Here is a 24,383-nt window from a genome sequence, read left to right as displayed (position 1 = left end):
CATTGCCTAAAGACACCTGTATTATTATGGGAGGGGGGCTAGTGGGGCGTATGGAGGAGACTAAGAGTATGTCAGTCACTACAGTGAGTAACTTGTAATTACTCTTACGTCCTTGTCCCCTTTCCTCCATACTGTATGGGCCATTACAATGGAATGTAGACCCAGGGTGGAGAGGAGACCCTCCTTAAGCAAACAAGTTCCTTAGAACAGCCTGTCCGAAGGCCGCGTCTGACTTCGAGCCGGCGTCCAAACAGTAATGCTTACAAAAAGCTGAAGGGGTTGCCCGGAGCTGCCCTGTTTATGACCTGCCACGGAACCTGCCACTGAAAGGCGATGGCCGTGGCCTTGGCTCTGACTGCGTGAGCGTGTATGTTGGCTGGCAGCGGCTTGCGCTGCTCCTCGTAAACCTCCTTGATGGCCGCAACCATCCACCTTGCGATGGACCCCTTGGATGCCTGATAAACGGGTCTGGAGCCCCCAAAGGTAACAGAGTGCGTCCGACTTGCGGAATCCCTTGGTCCTATCCGGATAGAATTTCAGAGCGTGTCTGACATCCAGACTGTGTAAGACTCTCTGAGCCTCGTCCTTGGGGTCCGCGAAGAAAGTAGGCAATACTATATCCTTGTTAAGATGGAAAGCGGAGGGTACCTTAGGTAGGAACACCAGGAGAGTCCGTAGGACCACCTTGCCCCTGTGGAAAGTGGTGTAGGGCTTTGAAGCCACCAGAGCCTGGATCTCACTGAGACTGCAAGCGGAGGTGAGACCGACTTGCAGAGCTGTCTTGATGGTGACCAGCCTGATGTCCGCGGATGCCATTGGCTCGAAGGGTTTGTGTGCCAAGGTGCCCAACACCACATTGAGGTTCCACACCAGGTGTGGCCTCTTGATGGGCAGGTAAAGCCTGGACAAGCCCGTCAGATGTTTGACTTTTTGGTTGGAAGAGGAGAAGACCTCCTCCTCCGAATTCCTGTAGGCCCCTATGGCTGCCAGATAGGTGCAACATGTGTCCACCTGTACGCCTGAGCGGGCAAGATGTGCAAAGAACGAGAACACATCATCCAGCGTGCATGTCAGGGGGTTGATCTCCTTAGACTCTGCCCAGTGACAGAACCTGCTCCATTTACTCTTGTATTGGCTCCGAGTGGCCTTGCTCCTAGCGTCCTGGATGATCCCCAGGTTAGCCAGAGATATGCTTAGGTGCTTGAGGGTGACCTGCTCAGGAACCACACTGCGAGGGCTAACTTCTGAGGAGCGGGGTGGAGAACCCTGCCCCCCCTGCTGGTACAGGAGAGGTGCTGGGCCGAGCGGAAGGTGAATGGGTTGTCTGTCCGAGAGACGGAGCAGTTATGAGAACCACAGCCTCTCTGGCCACCAAGGCACTATCACTATGATGGTGCAGTGACAAGCTTCCTTTAGCTTGTGGAGTGCCCTGGGGACCAGGGGTGTAGGAGGAAAGGCATAGGTTGTCATGCCCTCCCACTGAATCTGCGTGGCGTAGCCCAAGGAGCCGGGGCCCTGGGCCTGCCAAGACGCAAACTGCTGGCACTTCTTGTTCTTCCAGGAGGCAAATAGATCCACCTGAGGATGGCCCCATGTGTTGAAGACCACCTCCAGCAACTGGTTGTTCAATTGCCACTCGCAATTGTCTGCTCCTAGCCTGCTGAGCCTGTCCGCTTCCAAGTTGGCCTCCCCGGGAGGTGGACGGCCATGAGGTAAATGTTTTCCAGGGCCCATTCCCACATGCTGACTGCCAGGTTGCACAGTGGAGGGGACCTGGTAGCCCCACTGCTTGTTGACATATTACATTCTGGTGGAGTTGTCGGTCTGGATCAGGACAGTCCCGCCCCCTATGAGTGGAAGGAAGGCCCAGAGGGCTAGCCAGATGGCTTTGAGCTATATCCAGTTGATATGCGACTCCTGCTCCTGCCGGATCCAGACTGCGTGGATGCTGTGGCTGTCCAGAGTGGCTCCACAGTTCTCTAGGGAGGAGTGCGTAGTAATGGTGCCCTGCGGAGCCGGCTACCGGAATGGCCTCCCAGTCCTAAGATTACAATCCTTGGACCATAACGTGAGGACAGAGTGGAGAGAAGTAGGTATGCTGACCAGCTCTGCTTGGGAACACTTCTCCTGATTCCATGAGGCTGCGAAGTGCAGCTGCACTCTCCTCATCCAGAGCCTTGTGTGTGGCAAGGCCAAGAGGACTGCTGCCATGATACCCATTAGGTGCTGGTACCAACAAGTTGAAGTTACTTGTCTGGTAAGGAAGTGTGTAGAGGCCCTATTGATGGCCATAATCTTGTCCTCCGAGGGAAAAAGGTTCTCTGAACTGGTATCCCAGATGAGGCCCAGGAAGGTGAGAAACTGCATGGGCTGCAGCTGAAACTTGTTGAGGTTGATGGTAAACCCCCAGGTCGTGGAGTGTATTCATAAGTGCAAAGAAGTGTGGACCACCCCCTCCGGGGATCTCACCTTGGCGAGCCAGTCGTCCAGGTACGGCTAGACATGGTGGCCCTGGGCCCTGAGGAGGGATGCCACTGCATTCATAAGCCTGGTAAATACCCTGGGGGCTTAGTTGAGGCCAAAGAGGAGCACCTTGTACTGGAAATACAGCCCATGATCCTGAAGCGTAGGAAGAAGAGATGGGGCTGCCAAATCAGGACATGTAGGTAGGTGTCCTTCAGATCCAGGGAGCACATCCAATCTCCCTTGGCTAGTGTCTCTGCAATGAGTGCTGGCGTACACCCATCTTGAATTTTTGAAGAGGGAGGAAGAGGTTGAGGGTGGATAGGTCCAACACAACTCTAATACCAGCCTGGTTCTTTTTTTGTATGGCGACTGGCATAGAAGCCTAAGCCCCTCTGCGAGGCTGGTACTTCTTCCACTGCCTGGCTCTCGGCGAGCAACCGGATCTCGGCCAACAGAGTTGCCATCCCAATCTGTGGGAGTGGTGGGGAGGAAGGAGGAGAGGGAGGTATAGTTAGGAAGACGGTACCCCGTGGATACTACTGAGAGGATACAAGGGTCCGCAAAGTTCCTGCACCAAAAATGCACTTGAGAGGCTAGCCTGTCCCCCACTGGAGACACGTGGACCCGGAGGGACGCGTCATGCCTTTTCATTCTCTGTGGCTACTCCTGAGGAGTGGGACTGGAAGAAGCCCTTGCTCGCCCCCCATGCCCCTTTTTGTTGCTTGCGCCAGTGATGACTCAGCGAACAGTCAGGTTGTCTCATCCTCTGTTCTTGGAATCCCTAGAACCCACCAAATACCTGCTCCTTGTCAGAGCGTTCATGCCACTGGGCGCACGCCTTGGGCGTGGCCTTCGTCAAGCTAAAGGCTTCGCAGTCTGCGAGCTGTACTTCTTTTTATCCAATTCCTCATCGGTGGTAGAGTGGAAGAGGTCACTACCCTCGAATGGAAGGTCCAACGTGCAAGCCTGGACGTCGGGGTTAAACTTAGTAGCCCGAAGCCAGGCCGTCCTTCTCTTGTCCGTGGCGATACAGATGGCCCAGCAAGAGGTATCGATGTGGGCCAATGTGTACTCCATGATGTCCTGCGCTACCAGCCAGGATTCTCCTAGCTCCGACTTGAAGCGTGCCTGGCACTGCACCAGAAGTTCCAGAAGGAAGTCTGCCATTTCCCGCCAAAACCTCTGATTAGCGGCTGCCAGCATGGCATCCGCGTTGGCCTGATGCAGGTGCAGGGAGACGTTCGAGTACAGCTTCTGAGGACAAGGAAGTGCTGAGGACGAGGCGGCCGAGGACGACTGAGGCTTAGAGTAGAGTCACACTGCAGCAATCACAGAAGAATGCAGCAGGGGGTACGTTGACAAGCGTGTATCCCCCTCCATCTGTCTATACTTGGCTTCGAGGCGCCGAATGACAGGTTGGGCAGAGTGAGGCTTGAGCCACCCCTTCTTGGCCAGAGCAACAATGTCTTTCTGCATCGGGATACCTGTCTTGGTAGGGGGTCGTAGGATGAGGACTTCTGCCAGGACCCCCTCCTCGGGCCGCTCAACCTCATGTTGAGGAAGGCCCAAATATTCTGCCAAACCTGGAAGCCTGTCGTGGAAGGCATTCGCGGACGAGAGCGTGTCAGGGTCCTCCTCATCAGTGTCCACCAGGGTGTGCGGCTGGTTCGGAGTGGGTGGCAGTGTGCTGGGCGCCGTGGGCCGCGGTGTGGAGACCGGAACCAGAGGCTGCTGCGGAGGCTCGTGTGGAACCGCCTTTACTGTGGGGGGCAGAGGAGCTGGAATCAGAGGAGTCGGCAGGGGCAATGGGGGCTGCGCTGGGGTCTGTGGTGCTGGAGCCATGTGGGAAAATGACTATGGGCACCGGTGGAGTGATCGGAGGGAGCAAGCCCCTGACTGCATCCCTTAGGATGGCCCCATCTGGGGGGTTTGCATCAGTCCCAAGAACCTTTAGTAAGAGCCGGTCTTCGGAGGCCGAAGAGGAGGCAGGATATATTGACAGAGTGGCTGGGGGCTGCTGGGGCCAGAGTATACTCAGCCTGGGTTGCAGGGGGAACCTGCGCTGTGCTACTGATGGACACCAGTGCCACCTTGAAACTCGTTCACCCGCCTGCTCTGTTCCAAGGAGTGGCATCGGACGAGTGGCCATGTTGACATTTTGTCGTGCTGCGTCCCACGTGCCAAAGTCGTGGTGCATGGCCCTCTGGGCACAGCCTCGCCTATGACTCTCCGGCCAGATGAACTGCCGACAGATTCCTTCTTGCAGTTCCCAAAATCCCAGCTGCATTGCCTCTCTGCACAGAGGCAGTGACCCCACAACTCCTGTCTTGTTGAGGTGATGCATGGTAACTGTGTTGTCCGTCATTATCAGGACACTCTTTCTTCGTACAGAGGGCAGGAAGGCCATCAACACTTGTCTGATTTTCCTCAGCTCCAAAAGGTTGATATGCAGTTTGGACTGACGGAGAGCAGTGTGCACTGATTGTTAGACCGCTGGTGTGACCTACCCAACCCGATCGGGAGGCGCCTATCGCCACCGTAATCTCCGGCCTTGGTTGCCAAAAGGGTTCCCTTCAACACATTCTCCTTGACGGACCACCATAGGAGATCCTGCGCCACCCTGTTTGGGACCCGTGCCAGATCAGTCATCCTGCTGCAGAACTGTGACCACTAAGTCCTGAGGACCCACTGAATATACCTCATTCTCAGATGGGCCTCTGACACCAGAAAAATGCAGGATGCCGTGAGACCAAGAAACCTCAGAAAATCGAAGGCTGGAATATTTGAGCCACTGTGACATTTGTTTACCATCTGCGCTATCTGGATAGCCCTCACCTCGGGTGGCAAAGCTTTTTTCCCCCAAGGAAGAGTCCAGGACTGCTCAGATGAATTGCAGCTTCTGGGAAGGTGTCATGTGGGACTTCTTGAAGTTGAGGGAGAAGTCCAGCTTGTGGAGAGAATGCCAGGTGCTGTTTAGATGTTCCAGAGCCTGTTCCGTTGAACAGGCTCTGATTAGCCAATCGTTCAAGTAGGGGTAGATGTGCAACCACTGCCATCAGCTTGGTGAAAACCCTTGGGGTGGAGCTCAGCCCGAATGGCAGTACCTGAAACTGATAGTGAGAACTGCCAACGGCGAATCTCAGGTATTTTCTGTGCTTGAGATGAATCGGCACATACAAATAACCATCCTGAAGATCCAATTACACCATTCAATCCTGGAGCTGAAGGGCCTGGAGGATCTGCGAAGGAGTGACCATCTTGAACTTGTCCTTCCTGAGAAACTTGTTCAAGCATCTCAAGTCCAAGATGGGTCCCAACCATCGGTCCTTTTTTTGGGATCAGAAAATAAGGAGAGTACCAACCTTGATTTCTTTCCGCTATAGTTACCTGTTCGATTGCACCCTACTCCAACAGTGTCTGAACTGCCTGTTGGAGGAGCAGATCTGGTACTTTCAAGGACTGGCGTCATGGGGGACAATCTGGTGGCCTCTTTAGAAAAGGGAGGCAGTAACCATTGGCAACTGTTTGTAGTGTCCAAGCATCTGTTGTAAAACCTCGCCATTCTTTCAGATGTTGTGATAACCTGCCTCGCACCACTGTCGAATGATTCAAGTTTTCAAAAGTGGTTTTGTGGCACCGGTTGGTGCAAAAGGCAAGGCAGCGGATACGGCTGCAGCTCCTCCCCCTGTACGTCCTCGACCGTCTCAAGGTTGACTTCTCTGTCCCCTCTGATTAAATTTACCTCTTCCTCTGGGAACTGAGGAATAGTAACGAAATGAACGATTTCTCCATCCCTGACCAGAAGATGGAGCAGTTCGCCCTTGTTGTGGCTGCCTAATGGCCTGACTCAACGATTTTGCTGCTGCCTTAGACGACTGCAACTTTTCAAGACTTTCGTCTGCTTCAGATCCAAACAAGTAAGATCTTTCAAACGGAATATCCAATAATCTGGATTGCGCGTCAAAAGCGAACCCTGATTTACAAAGCCAGGCAAAACCTCCAAGCACTGCACCAGCAGCCGTAGAACGGCTAATACAATCTGTAGTGTCTAGCCCTGACTGCAACGACTGGCACATAGCATCTTTACCGTCCTGAATAATGTTCATAAAGCCATCCCTTTCTTTACCCTCTCGGATGTGTTCAGATGCCATGGCTATCACCTCGAACAAAGTGTAGGTGCACTTCGCTATAGCACAAGTTGCATTTATTGCTTTCAGTGCCATACTCCCTGCAGAGAAAACTTTCTTTACCATGGCATTGAGCCTTGTATTCACCCTAACTGAAGGGACTGTGGCATAGGCTGCTCACTTAGATGCAGCAATAGCTGCTTGTACAACAAAGATTTGTGGATTCAGATGTTTGGAAAGAAACTCTGGATCCACTGATGAGGGTCTGTATTTTTGTGTGAAATCCTTGTGAACTGTAGGGATGGTATCAGGATTTTCCCAGTTCTCTAGAACTCTATTCTTCAATGCTGTATGGAAGGGAATGACTGGGTCCTTAGGACATCCCCTGTCAAAAATGTCGGTAAGGTCATCTTGTTTATATTCAACAGATGATCTACCCCATCCAAGGTATTCAATAACCTTGGCCATTACTGATCTACAAGATGCATCAGCATGACCTGAACCTTCAGGAGTGCCAGAATCAACCTCAGGAGAGGGGTCTAGACCACTGGCATCCTGCAGGGTGTCCACAAGGTCTCACATTTTGGATTCTTGAGATATCAGCTACTCTGGAACACCAGGAGTGCTGTATTACCTACCAAAACTATAAATAGGGCTTTCTTCCTCCACCTCTTCCTCATAAATAGTCCCCATGGACTTGAAAAATTATCTTTTCCCATCGAGGTTGAAAAACCTTCGAAGAACTTTCAAAAGTCCTCGAGAGCTTTGACCCTGACTGTTTTGGCGTCCATAGACTAGACTGATGCCTTCAACGCTGACGAATGGGTCAGAGAAGGAGGATCCCTTCGAGGCATCAAGGCCATGAGAGGCACACACGATGCCTTTGAGGTATTTCAAATTCTTCGAAGCCTTCGGCCTACTGTCCACAACCTCGGACGCACGGTCAGTGGTTTTTACAGACAATGGCCTGTTGGCTTTTCACGCAATGGGGTCGGGAGTATCTAACGACTTCAATGAAGGGGCTGGCTTTGCCGCCTTCTCAAACACCTTCAAACATCTGCCATCAGAATTTTTCCAGTTCTACTTGACTAGCCCCCTTTTTAGGAAATCTTACTGATTTTTTTTTGGTCGAGGAATCCATAGAGGACGATCTGGAGCGGTGACTCCTTTTCTTCGATCTTCTCGAAGATGACGAAGAGGACTGCCGAGATCTTGATCGCTTTGAACTTTTACTGTGCCTCTTGGCCCGGGGCAGAGATCTCCCTCTTGGGCTCTTATCTTTTGACAACATTTTTGTGGGGGTCACAGAGGACGAACTCAGGGATGGTTTGCCCAAAGCAAGTTTCCCCTTCCTCTCCTTTATTCCTTTTCCAGTCATAGACTGGCACAATCTTAGACAATGTGGCCCACCCCCAGGCAACAGAGACCTGCTCGATGAGGATTGGTTATGGACATCTTAGCCGCACAATCAACACATTTCTAGAAGCCCATTTTCAGGGTATGAGCAGACATGTTTTAGTAACGATACTTGTAACTACGCAGTAAATAACAAGCCGAGGAGAAGAACAGTTTCGAGCAGCTGTGTGGAAAAAAGGAACTGAGGCAAAGGGTGCGGTGCGTGCCATATATACCAACGTCGACATCATAATCGAGAAGGATGGAGGCTTTCGAGGGACACACGGTCGAGGATGAGGCACGGGGCCCTCTGCTGAAATATGTTTCTGAGCTGCAACCATGATATCGGAATATATCAAAGATGGGGAATACGTGGGAGGACACAACCCATTTGAAATGTGCTTACTGGGTTGCCTTTCAAAACTCAACAGAAAACTCGAAATTCATAAGGCTGGCGTGCACACTAGCTAAATCATGGATGAAGGGACCTGGCCCAACAATGGAGAGATGGATGAACAATCTTGTCTGGTGCAACACTCAGAAACCAATTAAGAGAAATGACAGGCCCGACAGCCGCGCCAAGGAAATCTGCAAGAGCTTTTGGGCTTACCTAGATAAAACTGTTCAACCCTCTTAAAGTTAATGTGTGATTGATTAACTCAACATTGTACTGCATTAACAATCTTGCTATGGACCTTAAGAACCACACCCACCTGCTGTAATATATATTGTTGAATTGTTGGTTGTTGAAAGTAATAATAAAAAGAAAATTAAACTAAACTGCTTACCTGCAAATCTTGTTCACAGGTCTACAGTGGCAAACCCTTTTCCCCAGATCAAACTTCTAGCAGATGAAACCCATCCCATCGCCAGTGGGCGTGAAACGAAAGGACGCACAATCAACAATGACATAACTACAGAAGCACATACATTTAAATGTTTGTGTATGGATGTTTTCTGTGCCTACTACAGCAATAATTCTCTGACTGCCCATCGCAAGAACGAAAATGAAATACTAAACTTTATTATTCATAAACAAATTCACCAGTGGAATCAGATGAAGTACTAATGCTGGGATCCAAACTCTGAACCTTTACCTATGAGTAAATCATTACCCGCTGTACCACACTGACTTTCATTCCAAATCACTGCAAGATTCTGCGATATATATACAGCTAAATAATTGTGCCCCAGAGAACTGTGTATTATTTGTTTTGAACACACCTCTCTAGGCCAAAATTTCAAATGAATGTACTATTTGCACCCACTCCTTACCGCAACAGATATCAAACTCACAAATACACCCCGTCACTCATTCATACGAGGAAACATTGACACACACAACTTCATGCACTGACACACTCATATATACATACTCTACACTCCTCACGCATTACATACACACAACACACAATTCCTTACATTTATACACACACATATATAAATGCACACAAACCCTTTCCCATAACGACCTGCTTGTCGCAAACACATGCTGACCGAAATGGCTCCCCATATGGCTTCACAGCAGACCAAACACTTCTCCGGGGAGGATGCCTCCTTATGGGTGAAGGGTGGGGTAGCAGGGACTAGATGGGCAGATTTGTCCAGATAATTGCAGGAGAGCTAAGGGTGGAGATGATGTATACTTTTTCTGTGCAGGGAGGCACCAGAATAAGTAGTGGCCAGGCCCCAAGAGCATACACTGTAGCAGCAGCAGTGGGTGACATGCTAATGCTTGCCGGTCACCATGAGGGGAGGAGGAAGAGGGAGCTCTTTGGTGGCAACTTTACTTCACTTGCTGCAGAAAAAACAAATCAATGTGCAGCTAGTACTTTGGACAGTTGCCATGCCAACCAGACAGTCTACTTCTGAACACCCCCTTCTCTCCTGCAGCAATGTTTAGGCCATGTAGGGGACTTTGGTACCAGAAAAAGTGCCAAAACCAAAAATGTCCCACTGCTAAGGTGGAAAATCTTTAAGGGAGTCTGCATAGACTTCGTTGTGCAGAGTACTTGCGCTTAAAGTTTGTAGTTCCATCCAATCCATCTTGGCGCCAGGAATACTATAGTACACAAAACAACTCCTTGGTTAACTACGCAGTCCTCCAAACTACACCACCCTAGCCACAGAGGACAGTTTCCACAACATCGATTCCCTCACCTCATGAAAAACAAAATACAAACACGTATTCCTAATATGTGCCCTTAAACTGTTATTGACTATTCCACACATACTGTACAAGGGTGGTTTGGTAATACAGATCTTTCAAAAACGTTGATACTTTTCACAACACATCTGCAAAGGAAACACACATTCAAATAAGTACACATTTCTATTTCTCTTTGTATTTTAGCGATTCTGTCAGGCAGCTTTTTTCTCCAACTATCGCTGCCAGAAAACAATTTAAAATGTAAGCACATACCCCTGCACAAAACATTATTTGCAAGTCCAAATAAACTGTTTACAAGTACATGTAATATATTAAAATTGTTTAATAATATAGCACTTTGAAAATTTAAGAATGTTTATTTGGACCGTTACCTAAATGTAAGCGTAGACTTGACAGAATTACAAGAAATGTAAGGGCTCCTTCCAACATGGAACGCTCATTCTCTGGATCAAGAACCGTGTTTTGGTGCTGTGATGCCATAGTTAATACATCCACCACTTTAAATCTATAAAAGGTAAATCAACACATATATCAATTAAAATAAAAAACTTGTGGCAGTAAAAAACGCAAATACAAACATGAAATAACTTTACATAGAAAAGGTGTATCAACGTAATAAAAAATGTGTTAATTACAGGACAAGTATTGTTATCATAAAACCATTAACCGTTCCAACCTACCTGAAGTGTACACAGTTCTAAAACATTTGCATTTCCTACAATCAGATGAAGAAATGGGCCACTAACAATTCGCAAACTAATATTCACATACATATGACAAACGACCTGCTGGCATTTTGGTGAAAGCAGACACACACTTTCTAAAACAAAAACTTTTTAACCACCCCTGAAAAGGGTTCCTTTTGTTGCCCTTCATTCCCTGTGTGCAACAATGCAATGAAAGGTTCATCTTTTGCTCACCCAAGTCTGGTAAACAGATACGGATTGCGGAACATAAAACCTGACATATGAAATAACATCAAGTCCTACATTGCAAGATATGTTGAACTTTGTGGAATTTTGGCTGCCTAATTACAATTTAAGATTGTGTAGCACATTCCGATACATCATAACAGAACAGATTGAGAAATGTGCTTGAACGTGACAAAAATATTGCAGGTGTTTTTCTTTTTATATGGGCATAGAAAGGGTTTGGCGCTGTGTTAGTTCAGTGTATGTATAGTTGTTCTCTTCATTTTGTGAACAAAATGAACTGTAGCTTTCTCTTTACAAACTATTTTACACTGCACAATCTAATGAAGTCTGTGCGACTACGCAAGTACGTAAGTGAATGCTTTCTTCCATCTCAGCATAGTATTTCCCGGAAGTCCAAGAAAAGGTATCAAACCTTACATCTCACGTGATTTCAAAACTGGTCTAACACAGCGTTGAACCTTTTTCTTTGCAATGCATCTATGTAAAAACGATGTACATCTTTGCGTGTGATTTCCTTTGTTCGCATATTTGTCGTGTGACCACCATCCGATCAAGGTTTCTGAGACTTTGAAAGCTAATGGAACCACCATCTCAGTGTAATATTTTCAGTTACTCCAACAAAAGGTTTCAAAACTTGGGATTGTGTTTGATTCTATGTTAAACAAAATCGTTATAGACTTGAAGATTTCACACTGCTTTCTTTTGTATTCAGCACAGAGAAAATAAGAAAAATCTTTAAAGATAGCAGATGTTTATTCACATGAGAAGGTTGGAACCCACTGTATTTGTTTCAAGTTTAGCTGTGCTTTAATATTAACAACTGATAGACATGCAATATTTCCTGTTGCAGACTGGAGTAGTGCACCGGAACATAGTTGCCACACTGCCTCAAAGCCTAAGGTTTTTTGTTTTTAAATTCAGATTTTATTGCCATTTCTTCAAGAAATTCAAAAAGAGACCATCATGATTCAGGTACAAAACACATTTCCACAACAACTCTCAACCAGCTGAAGGTATCGAAATATGTACAGTTTGAATCTGTGCTTCCCTATGCAGTGAAACACGAGCAATACAACTCTCCTAAAATCCTAACATCCAATAACTCTGCCTCAAAGAGGAGTAGAGATACAAGTTAAGGGCGATGGACACGATGTTAACTTTCCCTCATCCTACGATCCCTCCACAAGGTTCTGGGGATCAGGTGCTTACATGATTGGGTGCATATTAAGACTTCCTTGGCAAAGCACTCACTGTTACTGAGCGAATAACTGAATTCTCAAATTCCACCCATTGCTTTTCAATCATACTCCTCAGATCTGGAAGCAGTCTGCGTTGTGGAGTAATACCATACATCTCCACATCAGGGAACCCCACTGCTCCCGTTGAAGATGTAAGAATAAGAAGATTCAGTGCTTTTGTTCCATAAGAATCGTGATTACACTACCCTTACCACCTCAAAAAAGGACATTTGAACCTGTAAGTAGGCACCAGGGAGCATTCATCTGTCAAACAATCCACCCAAGAGAGACCCAGAGAGTCCCCTCTGCGGAAATCAGCTGGATTTCCTCTCATGTAAGTAGTTACTATGTTAAAGAGATTACAAGTCTGCATTAAGGCAGACGCAGAGATACTGTCCTTTGCCAGATGAGATCTAAAAGGAAAATGCAGTAAAATCCCACATAAAGTCCCACAATTCTATAGCCTGAGAGATGCCTGTACCTCTGAAGCTCCAATAGTAGATCTGGGATTGACAAATCTGTACCCGTCAGATAGACCAGGCCCAATGTATACTCTTTGTGGCCCACCTGTATGCCAGAGATGTTAATATTCCTTCTAAACTGCAGCCGCCAGAAGCTCTATAACAGGACAAAAAAAGCATTGGCAATGCCAACAGTTTGGGCTTCTGTACAGAAATGGGAAAGGCACTTGCCAGGCACTACAGTAGTGGTATTAATTAGCCAATGATGGTAGCTGGTGTGAGTACCTGGGCATCTAAAAGCAGTGCGTGGCAAATGCTTATTACTTATTACTTATACACAAGACAAACCTGTTGGCTTTGCCAATGCTCGTTTTCAACAGACTTCAGAGAAGGACAGCATAGGGCTTTTTTTTTTTAGACTTCTTTTTATTAGTGGTCACATCAGATACAACAGCGCCATTTCCATATCACATTCAGTACATCATATAAGGATAAATCTCGTAATCACAGTGTTGCAATATAGGTTGCATGGAGGTTTCTTCATCAGAAAGCATTTCAGACACACAAATACACCCTGAAGGGGCCCCAAATGTCTTTTGGTCGACTTGTACCAGGCTGGGTCAAGACATATTGCTCCTCACATTCGTTAACATAAGTCAGCTCACAAAAGAAAGTGTTCATGTTTGGCGGTGTGGGGCTTTTCCAAGCTTGTAGAAAAAATGTTTTTGCCACTGCACAGGAGACATTGAATAACCACATTTTTTCAGAGCATTTACCGATGTCCCCAAATAAATATTTTGAGGAGTTAAATGAGGGGGTATCTGTGTAATTTCTGCCAACATTCCAGCCACCATTTCCCAGAACCTCGCCAGAGCTGGGCATTCCCAGTACATATGAAAGGACCCCAACCTCCAGCGAACCACATTTGGGGCAGTCACCTGAGCAGTCTGTTACAAATTTGGCTACCTTAGCCGGTGTATAATGTAGGATTTTAAACTGGATCAGACGCAGACCGGCATTAAGTGACATTTTTTTGTAAGCGCACAGTATTTACCCTATTTCTCCACAGTTATAGGGATTTGCATATCTGGTTCTCATTTATTTTTGACCCGGTTCGACGTGGGAGTGTGGGTCTGAACCGATACATATAGTTTGGAAATCCCCAGCCCCCCTCTTGTTGTAACCAGTTGTAGGCATGGATGTGAAGGGGGGGGGGTTCATCAGGGAAGAGCGGCCACTGCCCCTGAAATGCAGATCTCATCCGATAGTATTGAAGTGTTTTAAGTGGCCTTGCACCCAACGCACCCGTAAAGTCTTCCAGAGTCACAAACCTCCCGTTTAGGAACATATTCCTAACCTTCATCTCTCCATCGGGGTCCCAAGTCCCCTGCAAGTATAGGGCTTTTAAATCGAGTGGCTGAAGGCAGACCTGGTCAAGAGATTTTTTTATTACACCAGTATCGTTTAAACTCCAATGAGGTCATAGGGCCTCATTACAAGTCTGCCGGTCCAGATTTAACGTTGCTGTCAAAACCGTACCGGCAACGTTTATCGGACCAGCTCATTCTGACCTTCAATTCCGGAAAGACACCATCACCCCGAATCCGCCCCGTGCAGACAACGCACCCGGAAAAAGCATTGGGGGACAGCGCATCGACACCCCCATTAGCGGCAACACGAAACACTGTGCGCATTACGAGTAGCACAAACATGGACACACTGGCACCGATGTTGCAGAATCACCGTGAACACTGTGGCGTGGCGATACGGCCGCCACCACAGACATGGAGGTAAACGGTGGCAGGTGAGCTGAATCAGGCCACAGGTGCACCAAATGAGCCCAGCTGCACCGAGCAGGCCACTGGGAGCCTACAAAAGGGCCACACCCAGGCCAACTCCAGACACAACCATGCAGGCAGCCGTTGTAGCAGCATTGGGCCTGGGGCTATTTAGGCTGCAGCGCACATAGTGGCAGTAATGCAACAGAGGAGGAGGAGGGAGAGGCGGAGGCGGCGCAGGCAGCAGATACCAAACCCGGCACTTATACCAAATCCTAATGTTCAGCTGGCACGACCCCGCAGGCGGCCTACAATACCCAACATCAGGGCCTCACCCTGGAACCTGACCCCAGGGCAGATCCACACTTTATATCGACTTGACCATCCAACAATCATGTCCATCGTCACCATGATTGAGGACGACATTAGCAGCCACATTGAAATTTGGGAGGCAATTACGGCCCTGCTGAAGGTTGTCTCAGTGCTGCATTTCCTAGGGACTGGAACGTATCAGCACACTGTTGGTGAGCTGCACGGGCTGTCACAACCCTGTTTTTGAAGGATACTCGACCAGGTACTGGATGCCTTGCTGCGCCATGCGTCAGAACACATTGCCCTCCCCCATGCCCCTGCCAAGGTTTTGGCCACCAAGATGGCCTTCCATGCCATTGCTTGCATGTCAAATTGCATCAGTGCATTAGATTGCACCCACCTAGAGCCGTCAGTACCACGTGCAATGGAGTTGGTGATGGTATGTGACGCGTCACAAGTGATAACCCATCGCTGTGCACGTTTCCCGGGGTCGACACATGAAAAAATGGACCTGCAGAATTCCACATTGCCATGGTACATGGAAAGCTATGCTGGACAGAGCACATGGCTATTGGGCGAGTACAAATGCCAATGTATGACTGCTGTGAAAAGGGGGGGGGGGGGCGGGTGGCCAGGGCAATGACCTGTGTGTTTGGGTTGCTACAACTGCCAATGCATGACCCCCTGACCTATGCAACGGACAGTCATCACACACCACACATTGCAACGCTTTGCAATACAGATGGCCACAGTGTGCCTGCACAAATCATGCCAAAGGAGATGCACAACCAAGACAAGTCGTAGCACCACAAGCGAACACGAAATGAGAGAGTGAGTCTCCCCCACCCATCCAATGCACCTGTGCCCCCACAATGCACATGATGAGTGCACATCTGACAGTGTGCATCGATCCACGTTAACACAGTGACCATTGACAGACTGCTCCTCGTGTTTACATCACTGCATAATGCCATACTTACCTACCACAAATGAGCATAAGGCCATCATCTACCCTACCAGGAAGCAGAGGTTGGAGGAGAAGCAGAGATGGAGACTCACTAGTCTCATCTGGTAGCATGACTACAAAGAAGCTCTGGTGGGCTGGCCGGCCTGGAGCGGACACCGAGACCGGACCACAGGACTCCAAGCTCCTTACACGTCGGACAGTAGCTAGCGAGCAAAGTAGCAACGAGGAGAGCCAAAGTTTATGGGAGGAAAGGTCGTACAGGCCCCCCCCTCCCCTCCATTCCCTCTCACGCACGCACACTATGCTAATCCCACAGCTGCCCATGCGCCTGTGGCCAGAGGTGCTGGACAGCCTCGGGATGACATATGGGTACAACGTCAATAAGAGGGCTGAAGAGGGTTGATTACTGACTCCATTTTGTACTGAACCCCGACTCCATTTTGTGTATGCCCAAAGCAGGCCTCACAGCAAAGCCAGCCTGCAGGCCTGCAGCTCTCCCCTGGCGCCGCACATAGTTAGCCAGCTACCCCCCCCCCCCACACCCCCCCCACCTCCTCCCCTCTGGTGTCCCTGCAGCTGCCCTGGTCTCACGGAAGACTGGGCTACAAGTTGAACACTATCTCTCGCCTTTCTCGTTACATCACTGCCCTGTGAATGACCGGGCAATAGCCTGGGCCTGGAAAAAACCATTCATCTCCACAAACATGCCTAATTATTTACAGACACTACCCTTAAGATATAGAACGTGTATAACCCCCAACCTCACACCCCTTTTGATGTGGCAGATGCATGCCCCCACGACTGTGTGCCACCCCATTTCACCCACAACACTAATCCCATCTGAGGCTATACATTTTCTTATGTGTTAACGAGTAAGGGAGCTGTTCCTATGAGATGTAACAGAACGATCAATAATTTATCCATCTAAATTGATTGCAATGAATGCGATATCATGATCCACATGTTGGTGTTCTATGATACAGGTTCCACGTTTTTCAGTACCAGATGCTTTTGCAAATGTATTAGATGCTAGGTGACTCATATGTTATGATGTAAAATGTATGGTCCACATGATCAATTGTTTTTCAGTACTGTTTATACTCGCAAACGTATTGAGATGTTAGAAGGTTCAGGTGCACAACATAAAAGGTGCAGCCATGAGACTAATGTAAATAAGAGCAATTCTGTAGCACAGGTGACCCTGGTATATGTGAAGACAGTGCCCATGATACAGTGAGAATCTGCTTTCTACTAAATGAAGTGACAAACATGTTCGAACCACATTCCAATGGTTCACTTCTTATTCGACTAACCAAACTGGGACAAACTTGAAGAGCCAAAGCGCCTTCTCTCCCCTCTCCAGCAGCGCCGCACACGACGAGCACACAGCCCCCACCTTTCCCCTCTCCATGATAGTGCTGCGGCCAAAGGCCCATGTCTCACTGATGCCTTAATGCAACAAATGTATCCACTCCTACTCCCACAAGGTCTGCACAGAATGTTTACCCCTCTTGCCCCCTGACACAAGTTGACCCCCATACCTTTCCCCCTCTCAGGGAGACACGACAAATGTATAGATAGAAAACATGTGAAATATATGATTCTCACCCCAACTGTCATGATGGCAATGGTTGTTTTTTTATGAGTTTCTTTATTGCATGCTTTGAAATGGTGTTTAGATTAGAGAGTTAGTATCAATCACTTAATCCAGAGCCACATAACCTTCACCTCACACTGACCAGCCCGGCTGATGCACGAGATGTCTGCCTTCCTGCCAAGCAACTATCCAATCATCTGGAGGCGGCGCCTACACAGCTATACTGGATCTGTAACTCTTCCAATATAATGTAATTTATGCACCTTATAGAATATCATCATTTATGATGCTGTAACCATTTTTAAAGTAATGTCAGAGTAATGTTGGGCAGTGCGCTCTCGGAGTTTGCAGAGTTCTCTGCTTGCCCTATTTTGGTTTTAAACTTTACTTTTACTTTCACCCGCACCTGGTCTTGGTCTCATTCCCTCCTGGGGTGTGTCCATTATGGACTCTCATTGAGGAGTTTGAATTGCATTTTTGAGGGACTACTCACTTTCATTGGGTGACCCCTGGACGTGATTGCGTCCTTCCGTTCCTTCTGGCACGAGATGTCCCTGGCCACAGCGGAGACCCAGGGCGCGCCCCCTCAAGAGCTTCCCGCCTATGGCAACCGGTGCACCTAGACGTGTGCACACAGTAGGGCGAGAGGGTGTACGGTCACGGCTTTGCAAAAACCCACCGTATCGCTCGCTGGAGCTGGGAGCAGCCATTGAGTGAGGGGCGGTACCTTGACAGACCGGGTCCGGAGGGTCTCGGATCAAGACGGACATGTGAGTATCAAGTGCAAGCGACATTAAAAGGCGATAAGCGGGGCAGGGGGTGAATGGAAAGGTAGTGTAAGGAGTCAGATAAAGAGATATTGGGGATTGAACAAAGGGAAACTAGAGGGGAGAAAGTTCATATAATAGAAGGAGAATTTGTGGCCTTAATCTATTCTTTTCTTTCTGTATGTGGCCATTAGGATAGTTAAGGAGATTACGAGGTGAAAAGGAATACAGGAACCTAGCTCCGCAAGGGGGTTGAAGGCGGCGCCGCATAGTGCTATCTCGACTAGTACAGGATATAACGAGGAAAATAAGTGGAAACAGTAGGAGTCTTATAGAAGGAGAAGACTCTGAATAGAATTTAGAAACACTTCATCTTTTTCTTTTCTCTTTAGTAAGGGGATATTCAGACGGGGAGTGCATAAGGGACTAAGATAGGGAACGGGCTGGAACATCAAGGGAGAATATTGTAAGGATAAAGAGGGAAGTGTTAAATGTAGTACGTTTCAAGTTCATTGTTGTGTAATTGTATTGTTTATGTCTGTTTTGCATTATTTTGATGAATAATTAATGATAAGAAGCAATATTGTATAATTGTTTTGCTAAGGTACGCCCTCTGTCATTGTACGTGTGACAGATTGTGGTCTACCAAAAACAGTATCACAAAGGTGATATATGAAGGAGTGAATTATTGAAATACAGTGAATTGCACTGTTATATCGACTCACAAGGGTGAGAAGGTATTGCCGCAACAAAATGGGTGTGGAAACACCACTGTCACATATTTGCCAAAGTTTGCCAGGGTATGCAGACAGGATCACCAAATATCATGATCAGTGGATTACAGAATTGAAAGGGGAAGGTTTACCCCAGATGTGGCCCAAAGGGGGGTTGTTTGATAAAAATGTTCTAGACATGGTAGCAACCTGTTTGTTTGTAAAATACAAGGGTAAACAACTCCAGAACAGACGAGAAATATTAGATTTATGGAGACTTTTTGAGGAAGTACCTCAGAGAAAGGCAAAAGAACAGGGCACATCTCCCTTGGCAGCAAGTAGCAGTGAAAGGGAGGGGGAAGAGAAGGAAGGTAAGGTAGAGGTCGCACGGTTATATCCCCTCCTGCCAAAGCCAGTACAAGCAGAAGGGTATAGTGACCCAGTGTATGTGTCAAAGCCCACATCACCCTCTGTTCCGCAACCAACAGCCCCAGCACCACCCCCATATGAGTGTCGAGGAGCAAGTACACAGGTGAGCAACCCTGCAATAGATATCGAAAAGTTCACCCAAGATTTAGACTTACGATTAACAATGGCCCGGACAGAATTATCACGGTTAAGAGATATATGTGAGCAAGGGGGCTCCCCTAACGCCAAAGCAGAACAGATGCAGATGTCACCACCACTTGAGAGGTCAACAGAGGAGGGGTGGAAAAAGGGAGAAATATTGTTCTGAATTAATGATACACCCACAAAAATAATATAAACAGATCAAGCAGTGAGCGAGATGGGTGCGGAAGGAGGGGGCATGGCATAAGACAGGGAAGAAGAATATTGGTGTGATATAGAAGAGCAAGAAGAGGGAGAGGAGGTTGGGGTGTGTGACAGGTGGAGGGTCGGCAGGAACAGAACAGTCTCCCTTGGGGAGGGTGATGGAAGAAGAATGGCACGGAAGGTTAAGGAACAGGATGGGACGAATGGCAGTATTGGGGAGAAAGGGAGCGAAGGCAAGTACAGGGAAATCAACAAGAAACAAATGACAACTACCATTGATACACAGAGGGGGAGGAAGACCCAATGATATACCTTGGGCCCAGATGGATAAAGCGAACTTGCTAAAAACTTTACCCCCGCTATCGGGAGGGGCAAATAAATGGATCTACGCATTTGAGAAAAACACTGCCAGGGTTCCTTTAGCACTAGGTGATGTTAAAAGCCTATTAGTATCTGTAGTAGTTTACCAAGCTAACAGGGTGTGGGCAAAGGCAGGGTTCCCCGGAATAACACTAGACTGCGATCGCCATGATGGGGCATCTTTTAACACAATAAGAGCAAGAGTATGGGACGTACTAAGACTTTCCCAACCACACCAGATTTACAATCCGTGATGCAATGCACAATGGGGGAGGAGGAGCATGCAATGGCTTACATTCTTTGAGTGCAGGGAATGTGGAGAGCAGAGACAGGCACAGCTTGGCACAATCAACCTCCCTGTTCTATTTTATAATCAAAAAAAGGCTCCCGAAAGAAGTGCAGAAAGCTCTTGATAAAATAGCTTGGATAGAAGCCAAGGGCTGGCCAGAGATACAAAGCATAATAGTGCACCATTGCAAAAGAATCAAAGAAAGAGAAAGGGAGATAGCCCAAAAGACACTGGCAGACGAGGCTAAATTAATCCAGACAAATCTAGTGAAGGTCACAGCAACAGTAGCCACCCTCCCAGCAGAAAGAACGAGGGGAGGAGGAAGGGCCGATAGCAATACAAGCAAGGATGGTCACGAATTGGGCAGGAAATGGACAGGAACAGTCGAATGGTGAGGAACAATATGGAGGGCCACAATGGCAAGCAAGGAGCGCCCGTGGAGGAAGGTGTGGGTACAGAGTGTCCAGAGGGGGAGTGTATGGATATGGAGGACAAGGCCCCAGAGGAGGACGACAAGGGACATGCTGGAACTGTGGGAGGTGGGGACATTTTTCAAGAGAGTGTCGAAGCCGCCCCATGAACCCCTACCAAAACGAACAAGAGTATGGCCACCCCCACCCAGGAAGCCCACATGGGATGCCTATGGGAGGTGGTAGGAGGGAAGAGCAACTCAATCCCAGGTACATAGACGAACACAGAGCACCTCCACAAAACGCATAACACACACACAGTCCCGAGAACACATTGCCCCGGTTCACAAAAATCCCTTTGTCACCACAGCAAATGGTGCCCCCGCACCTTTCAGAGGAACAGCAGTAGTGTTGGGTAATGTTTTTGACAATGGGGAGAACACAAGATATTCAGCATACGACAGCCCACAGAAAGCACTTGCGTGTCCAGTACTAGCGACAACCTTCAATGCAGCTGAGGAACCACTGGTGGGGGCGGAGATAGGGAACAAACAGTTAATTTTTATGGTAGACTCAGGGGCAGACAAATCGTGCCTACGAGAAGGCAGGTTTCCGTTGTCCAATCATAAAATAGAGACAGAGGTTTTCTGGGGCGGTGGTCGAGGTTCCATACACAGAAGAATTGTATGCGACAGTGGGAGGAAAAACAGTGTGAGCACCCCTACTGTATTATGAAGACTCGCCCGTAAACTTGCTGGGGCGGGATCACCTTAGCAATCTCATTCACAGACAGAGGGATAGTGTGTTCAACTCCTGGGATATGTGCAATGCGTGCCATGCTAGTAATACACGCACAAGCCACGGCCCAACAGGTGCATGGAATACCTGTAGATCCGAACATGTTCACCCAAGGGTTACAGGCCTTGGCACGAGTTGTGCCCGAGTTAAAACGTCAAGAATGGAGAGTGCTATCCGAATGTGTGTTTCACCCCATAATACGCCCAGAAATAGTACCAGGGTCAGTGGTGTCCCTAGACTTACATGGGGTATAGGTGTCATCACAGAGGATATCAGTGATTGGACTAGACATACATGGGTGTTAATGGCAAACAGTGCTGTGAATAAATGCCAACAGAGCCTTGCAAGATCTGTCTGACGAGGACCTTTTCACTGACTCGACAGTGATGGGGAAATAATAATGGAGATATCAATTCCCTGTGCATAATGATTCTGAACAGACAAGTGCCACTCCCCCCTCATGGCGACAACGGGCCCACAGGATGTGGGGTTGTTCCGCGAGATAGCACCTGTAAAAATCAAACTCAAGCCAGGGGCATTGTTGCCCCGGGTAAAACAGTACCCCCTGTCACGAGAGGCAGAAGAAGGGATAAAAGAAACAATACATGCCCTACTAGAGCAAGGGATCATAGTATCTTCAAATTCTCCATGTAAAACTTGCATCTATCCGATCAAAAAAGCAAAGGGAGGGGCTTGGAGGATGATACAGGATCTACACCCCCTCAATGACGTCCTACAAAAAGAATTTCCACTCGTCCCGAACCCTGCATCAATCTTATGTAGCATACCCAAAGACGCATCATGTTTTACAGTGGTGGACTTGAAAAATGCATTTGTCTCGGTACCACTGGATCCCGACTCACAGTACCCGACAGCTTTTACCCAGGGGGGTGGGGGGACATAAGAGCATTGCAGGTTGCCACAGGGATACTGTGAAAGTCCAAATATATTTAACAGAATATTGCATGAAGATCTTGGAAATATTGACACAAAGTGTACGATCAATCAGTACGTGGAGGACCTCTTGATTTGTGGAAAAAATGAAGCTTAATGCAGTCAGGATTCGGTGACACTATTGAAATTACTGGCACTCAAGGGCTACAAGGTGGACAAGAAAAAGTTGCAGTATTGTTTGAAAGAAGTATTGTATTTGGGCCAACTAATATCAAAAGAAGGCAAACGAATAATACCCGACAGAGCGGCAGCTGTGCGAGCTATAAGTAAGCCCAGGACAGTGAAAGATACAGAAATTTCTCAGCATGTGCAACTACTGCCGTGCCTGGATATCAGAATATGCAGCATACGCCAAACCTCTTCTGCACGCACTAAAAAAGCACAAAGGGAAAACAAAATAGTCCAATGGACACAGGAAATGCACACAGCCTTCAAGGCATTGAAAGAACTGATAGACAGCACCCGTCCTAGCGACACCAGATTATGAGCGCAAATAGGATTTATTTTCGCATTGTGATGGAACACTCATGACAGCAGTACTGACACGAAAAACATTGTTGGGACACAAGCCTCTAGCATACTACAGTGGCACACTAGACGCAGTGATACACAGACATTTCGCTTGCGAACAAGTCCTCACAGCCGCAACGGTCGCCATTGAAAAAAGTGCAACAATTGTGATGGGATGCTTTGTGACGTTATACGTAGAGCATTCTTGGTTTACCATCTTGAAAGATCAAAAAGTACATTAACAACACAGACAGCCACAGCCTACGAAATAATTCTATCAAGTGCTAATATACACAGTGCGTTGTAAAACTGAACCCAGCCACATTTCTCACAGAAGCATGCACAGTGGAAGATATGCAAGGTCACAATTGTGCCACATACAGGGGGGAAGATGATGGTACGCCCACAGCCAATGAAGATGCACTGACTGAAGGAGAAGTGTATTTGGTGGATGGATCAGCATCAATAAATTGTGAAACAGGAGAAAAACATGCAGGGGCGGCAGTGATACGGTTGGAGGAAGGAGAGTAAAAAGTGATTGTACAAAAAAGGTTGCCCGCCCACTTCTCAGCACAAGCAGCTGAACTAGTGGCGCTAATTGAGCGCTAGATACAGCCAAGGGAAGTGCAGTAACAATATACACTGACTCTGCATACATGATCACCACAGTACATGAGGGCCTAGCACGGTGGGGAAGGAGGGGATTCAGAAGGGCAGATGGGTCCCCTCGCTCAAGGAGCCAACAGTTGTAGAATTACTAAATTGCCAGGCCCACACAAACAAGAATGACGTCATCTCATTAGGAAACACGGCAGCGGAAGCTGTTGCAAAAGAAGTGTCTTACCTCACGAAAGATATAACAGGTGAGTACATATTACAAAGACATGTGGAGGAAGAGCAAGAGGAGGGCTACAACTCCATGCCAGTGTCACAGATACTAGAGTTGCAGCAGGATGCGCCAGAGGAGGAAAAGGAACTATGGGTAGAAAGAGGATGTAGTCAATCATCCACTGACCTTCTCTGGTGACAAAACAATACAGGTAAAGTAGTCATGACAAACAAATTATTAGAAATAGCATTCCAGCAGCTTCACCCAGCCCAACAATGCTAAACAACATATTGCGGCAGACATTCAGGAAAATTGGTTTGTGCCAGGGCTACAAGAACAGATCTCTGAAATGGTGATAAGAGTGTACCACATGTCAAACATATAATTCGGGAATGACATTGAGAACATTATGGAGGAACATTGCCTAGGCCAACTGGACACTTTCGAGAATTGCACATAGACTACACAGATATGGGAGAAAGGTGTAATGGATCACGGTACTTAATAGTGGTGGTCTATGTCTTTTCATGGTG

General features: G+C 47.7%; 1 protein-coding gene across 5 annotated transcripts in view; it reads right to left on the bottom strand.

The window, feature by feature from the left end:
• The window catches only part of UBR3 (ubiquitin protein ligase E3 component n-recognin 3), a 2,710,065-nt gene that overhangs the window by 1,990,034 nt on the left and 695,648 nt on the right, over positions 1–24,383 (bottom strand). For all 5 annotated transcript variants that reach the window (XM_069616177.1, XM_069616176.1, XM_069616178.1 and 2 more), the window contains exon 16: positions 10,530–10,663. In XM_069616177.1, coding sequence (XP_069472278.1) covers positions 10,530–10,663 — 134 coding nt within the window. The remainder of the gene's footprint in view (positions 1–10,529; positions 10,664–24,383) is intronic.

Source organism: Ambystoma mexicanum, chromosome 9, assembly GCF_040938575.1.
Source record: "Ambystoma mexicanum isolate Mex_15411 chromosome 9, UKY_AmexF1_1, whole genome shotgun sequence".
In the NCBI taxonomy this organism is placed as follows: Eukaryota; Metazoa; Chordata; class Amphibia; order Caudata; family Ambystomatidae; genus Ambystoma; species Ambystoma mexicanum.
The sequence above is the reverse complement of the archived record's forward strand: the minus strand, read 5'-3'. Positions and strand labels throughout refer to the sequence as shown.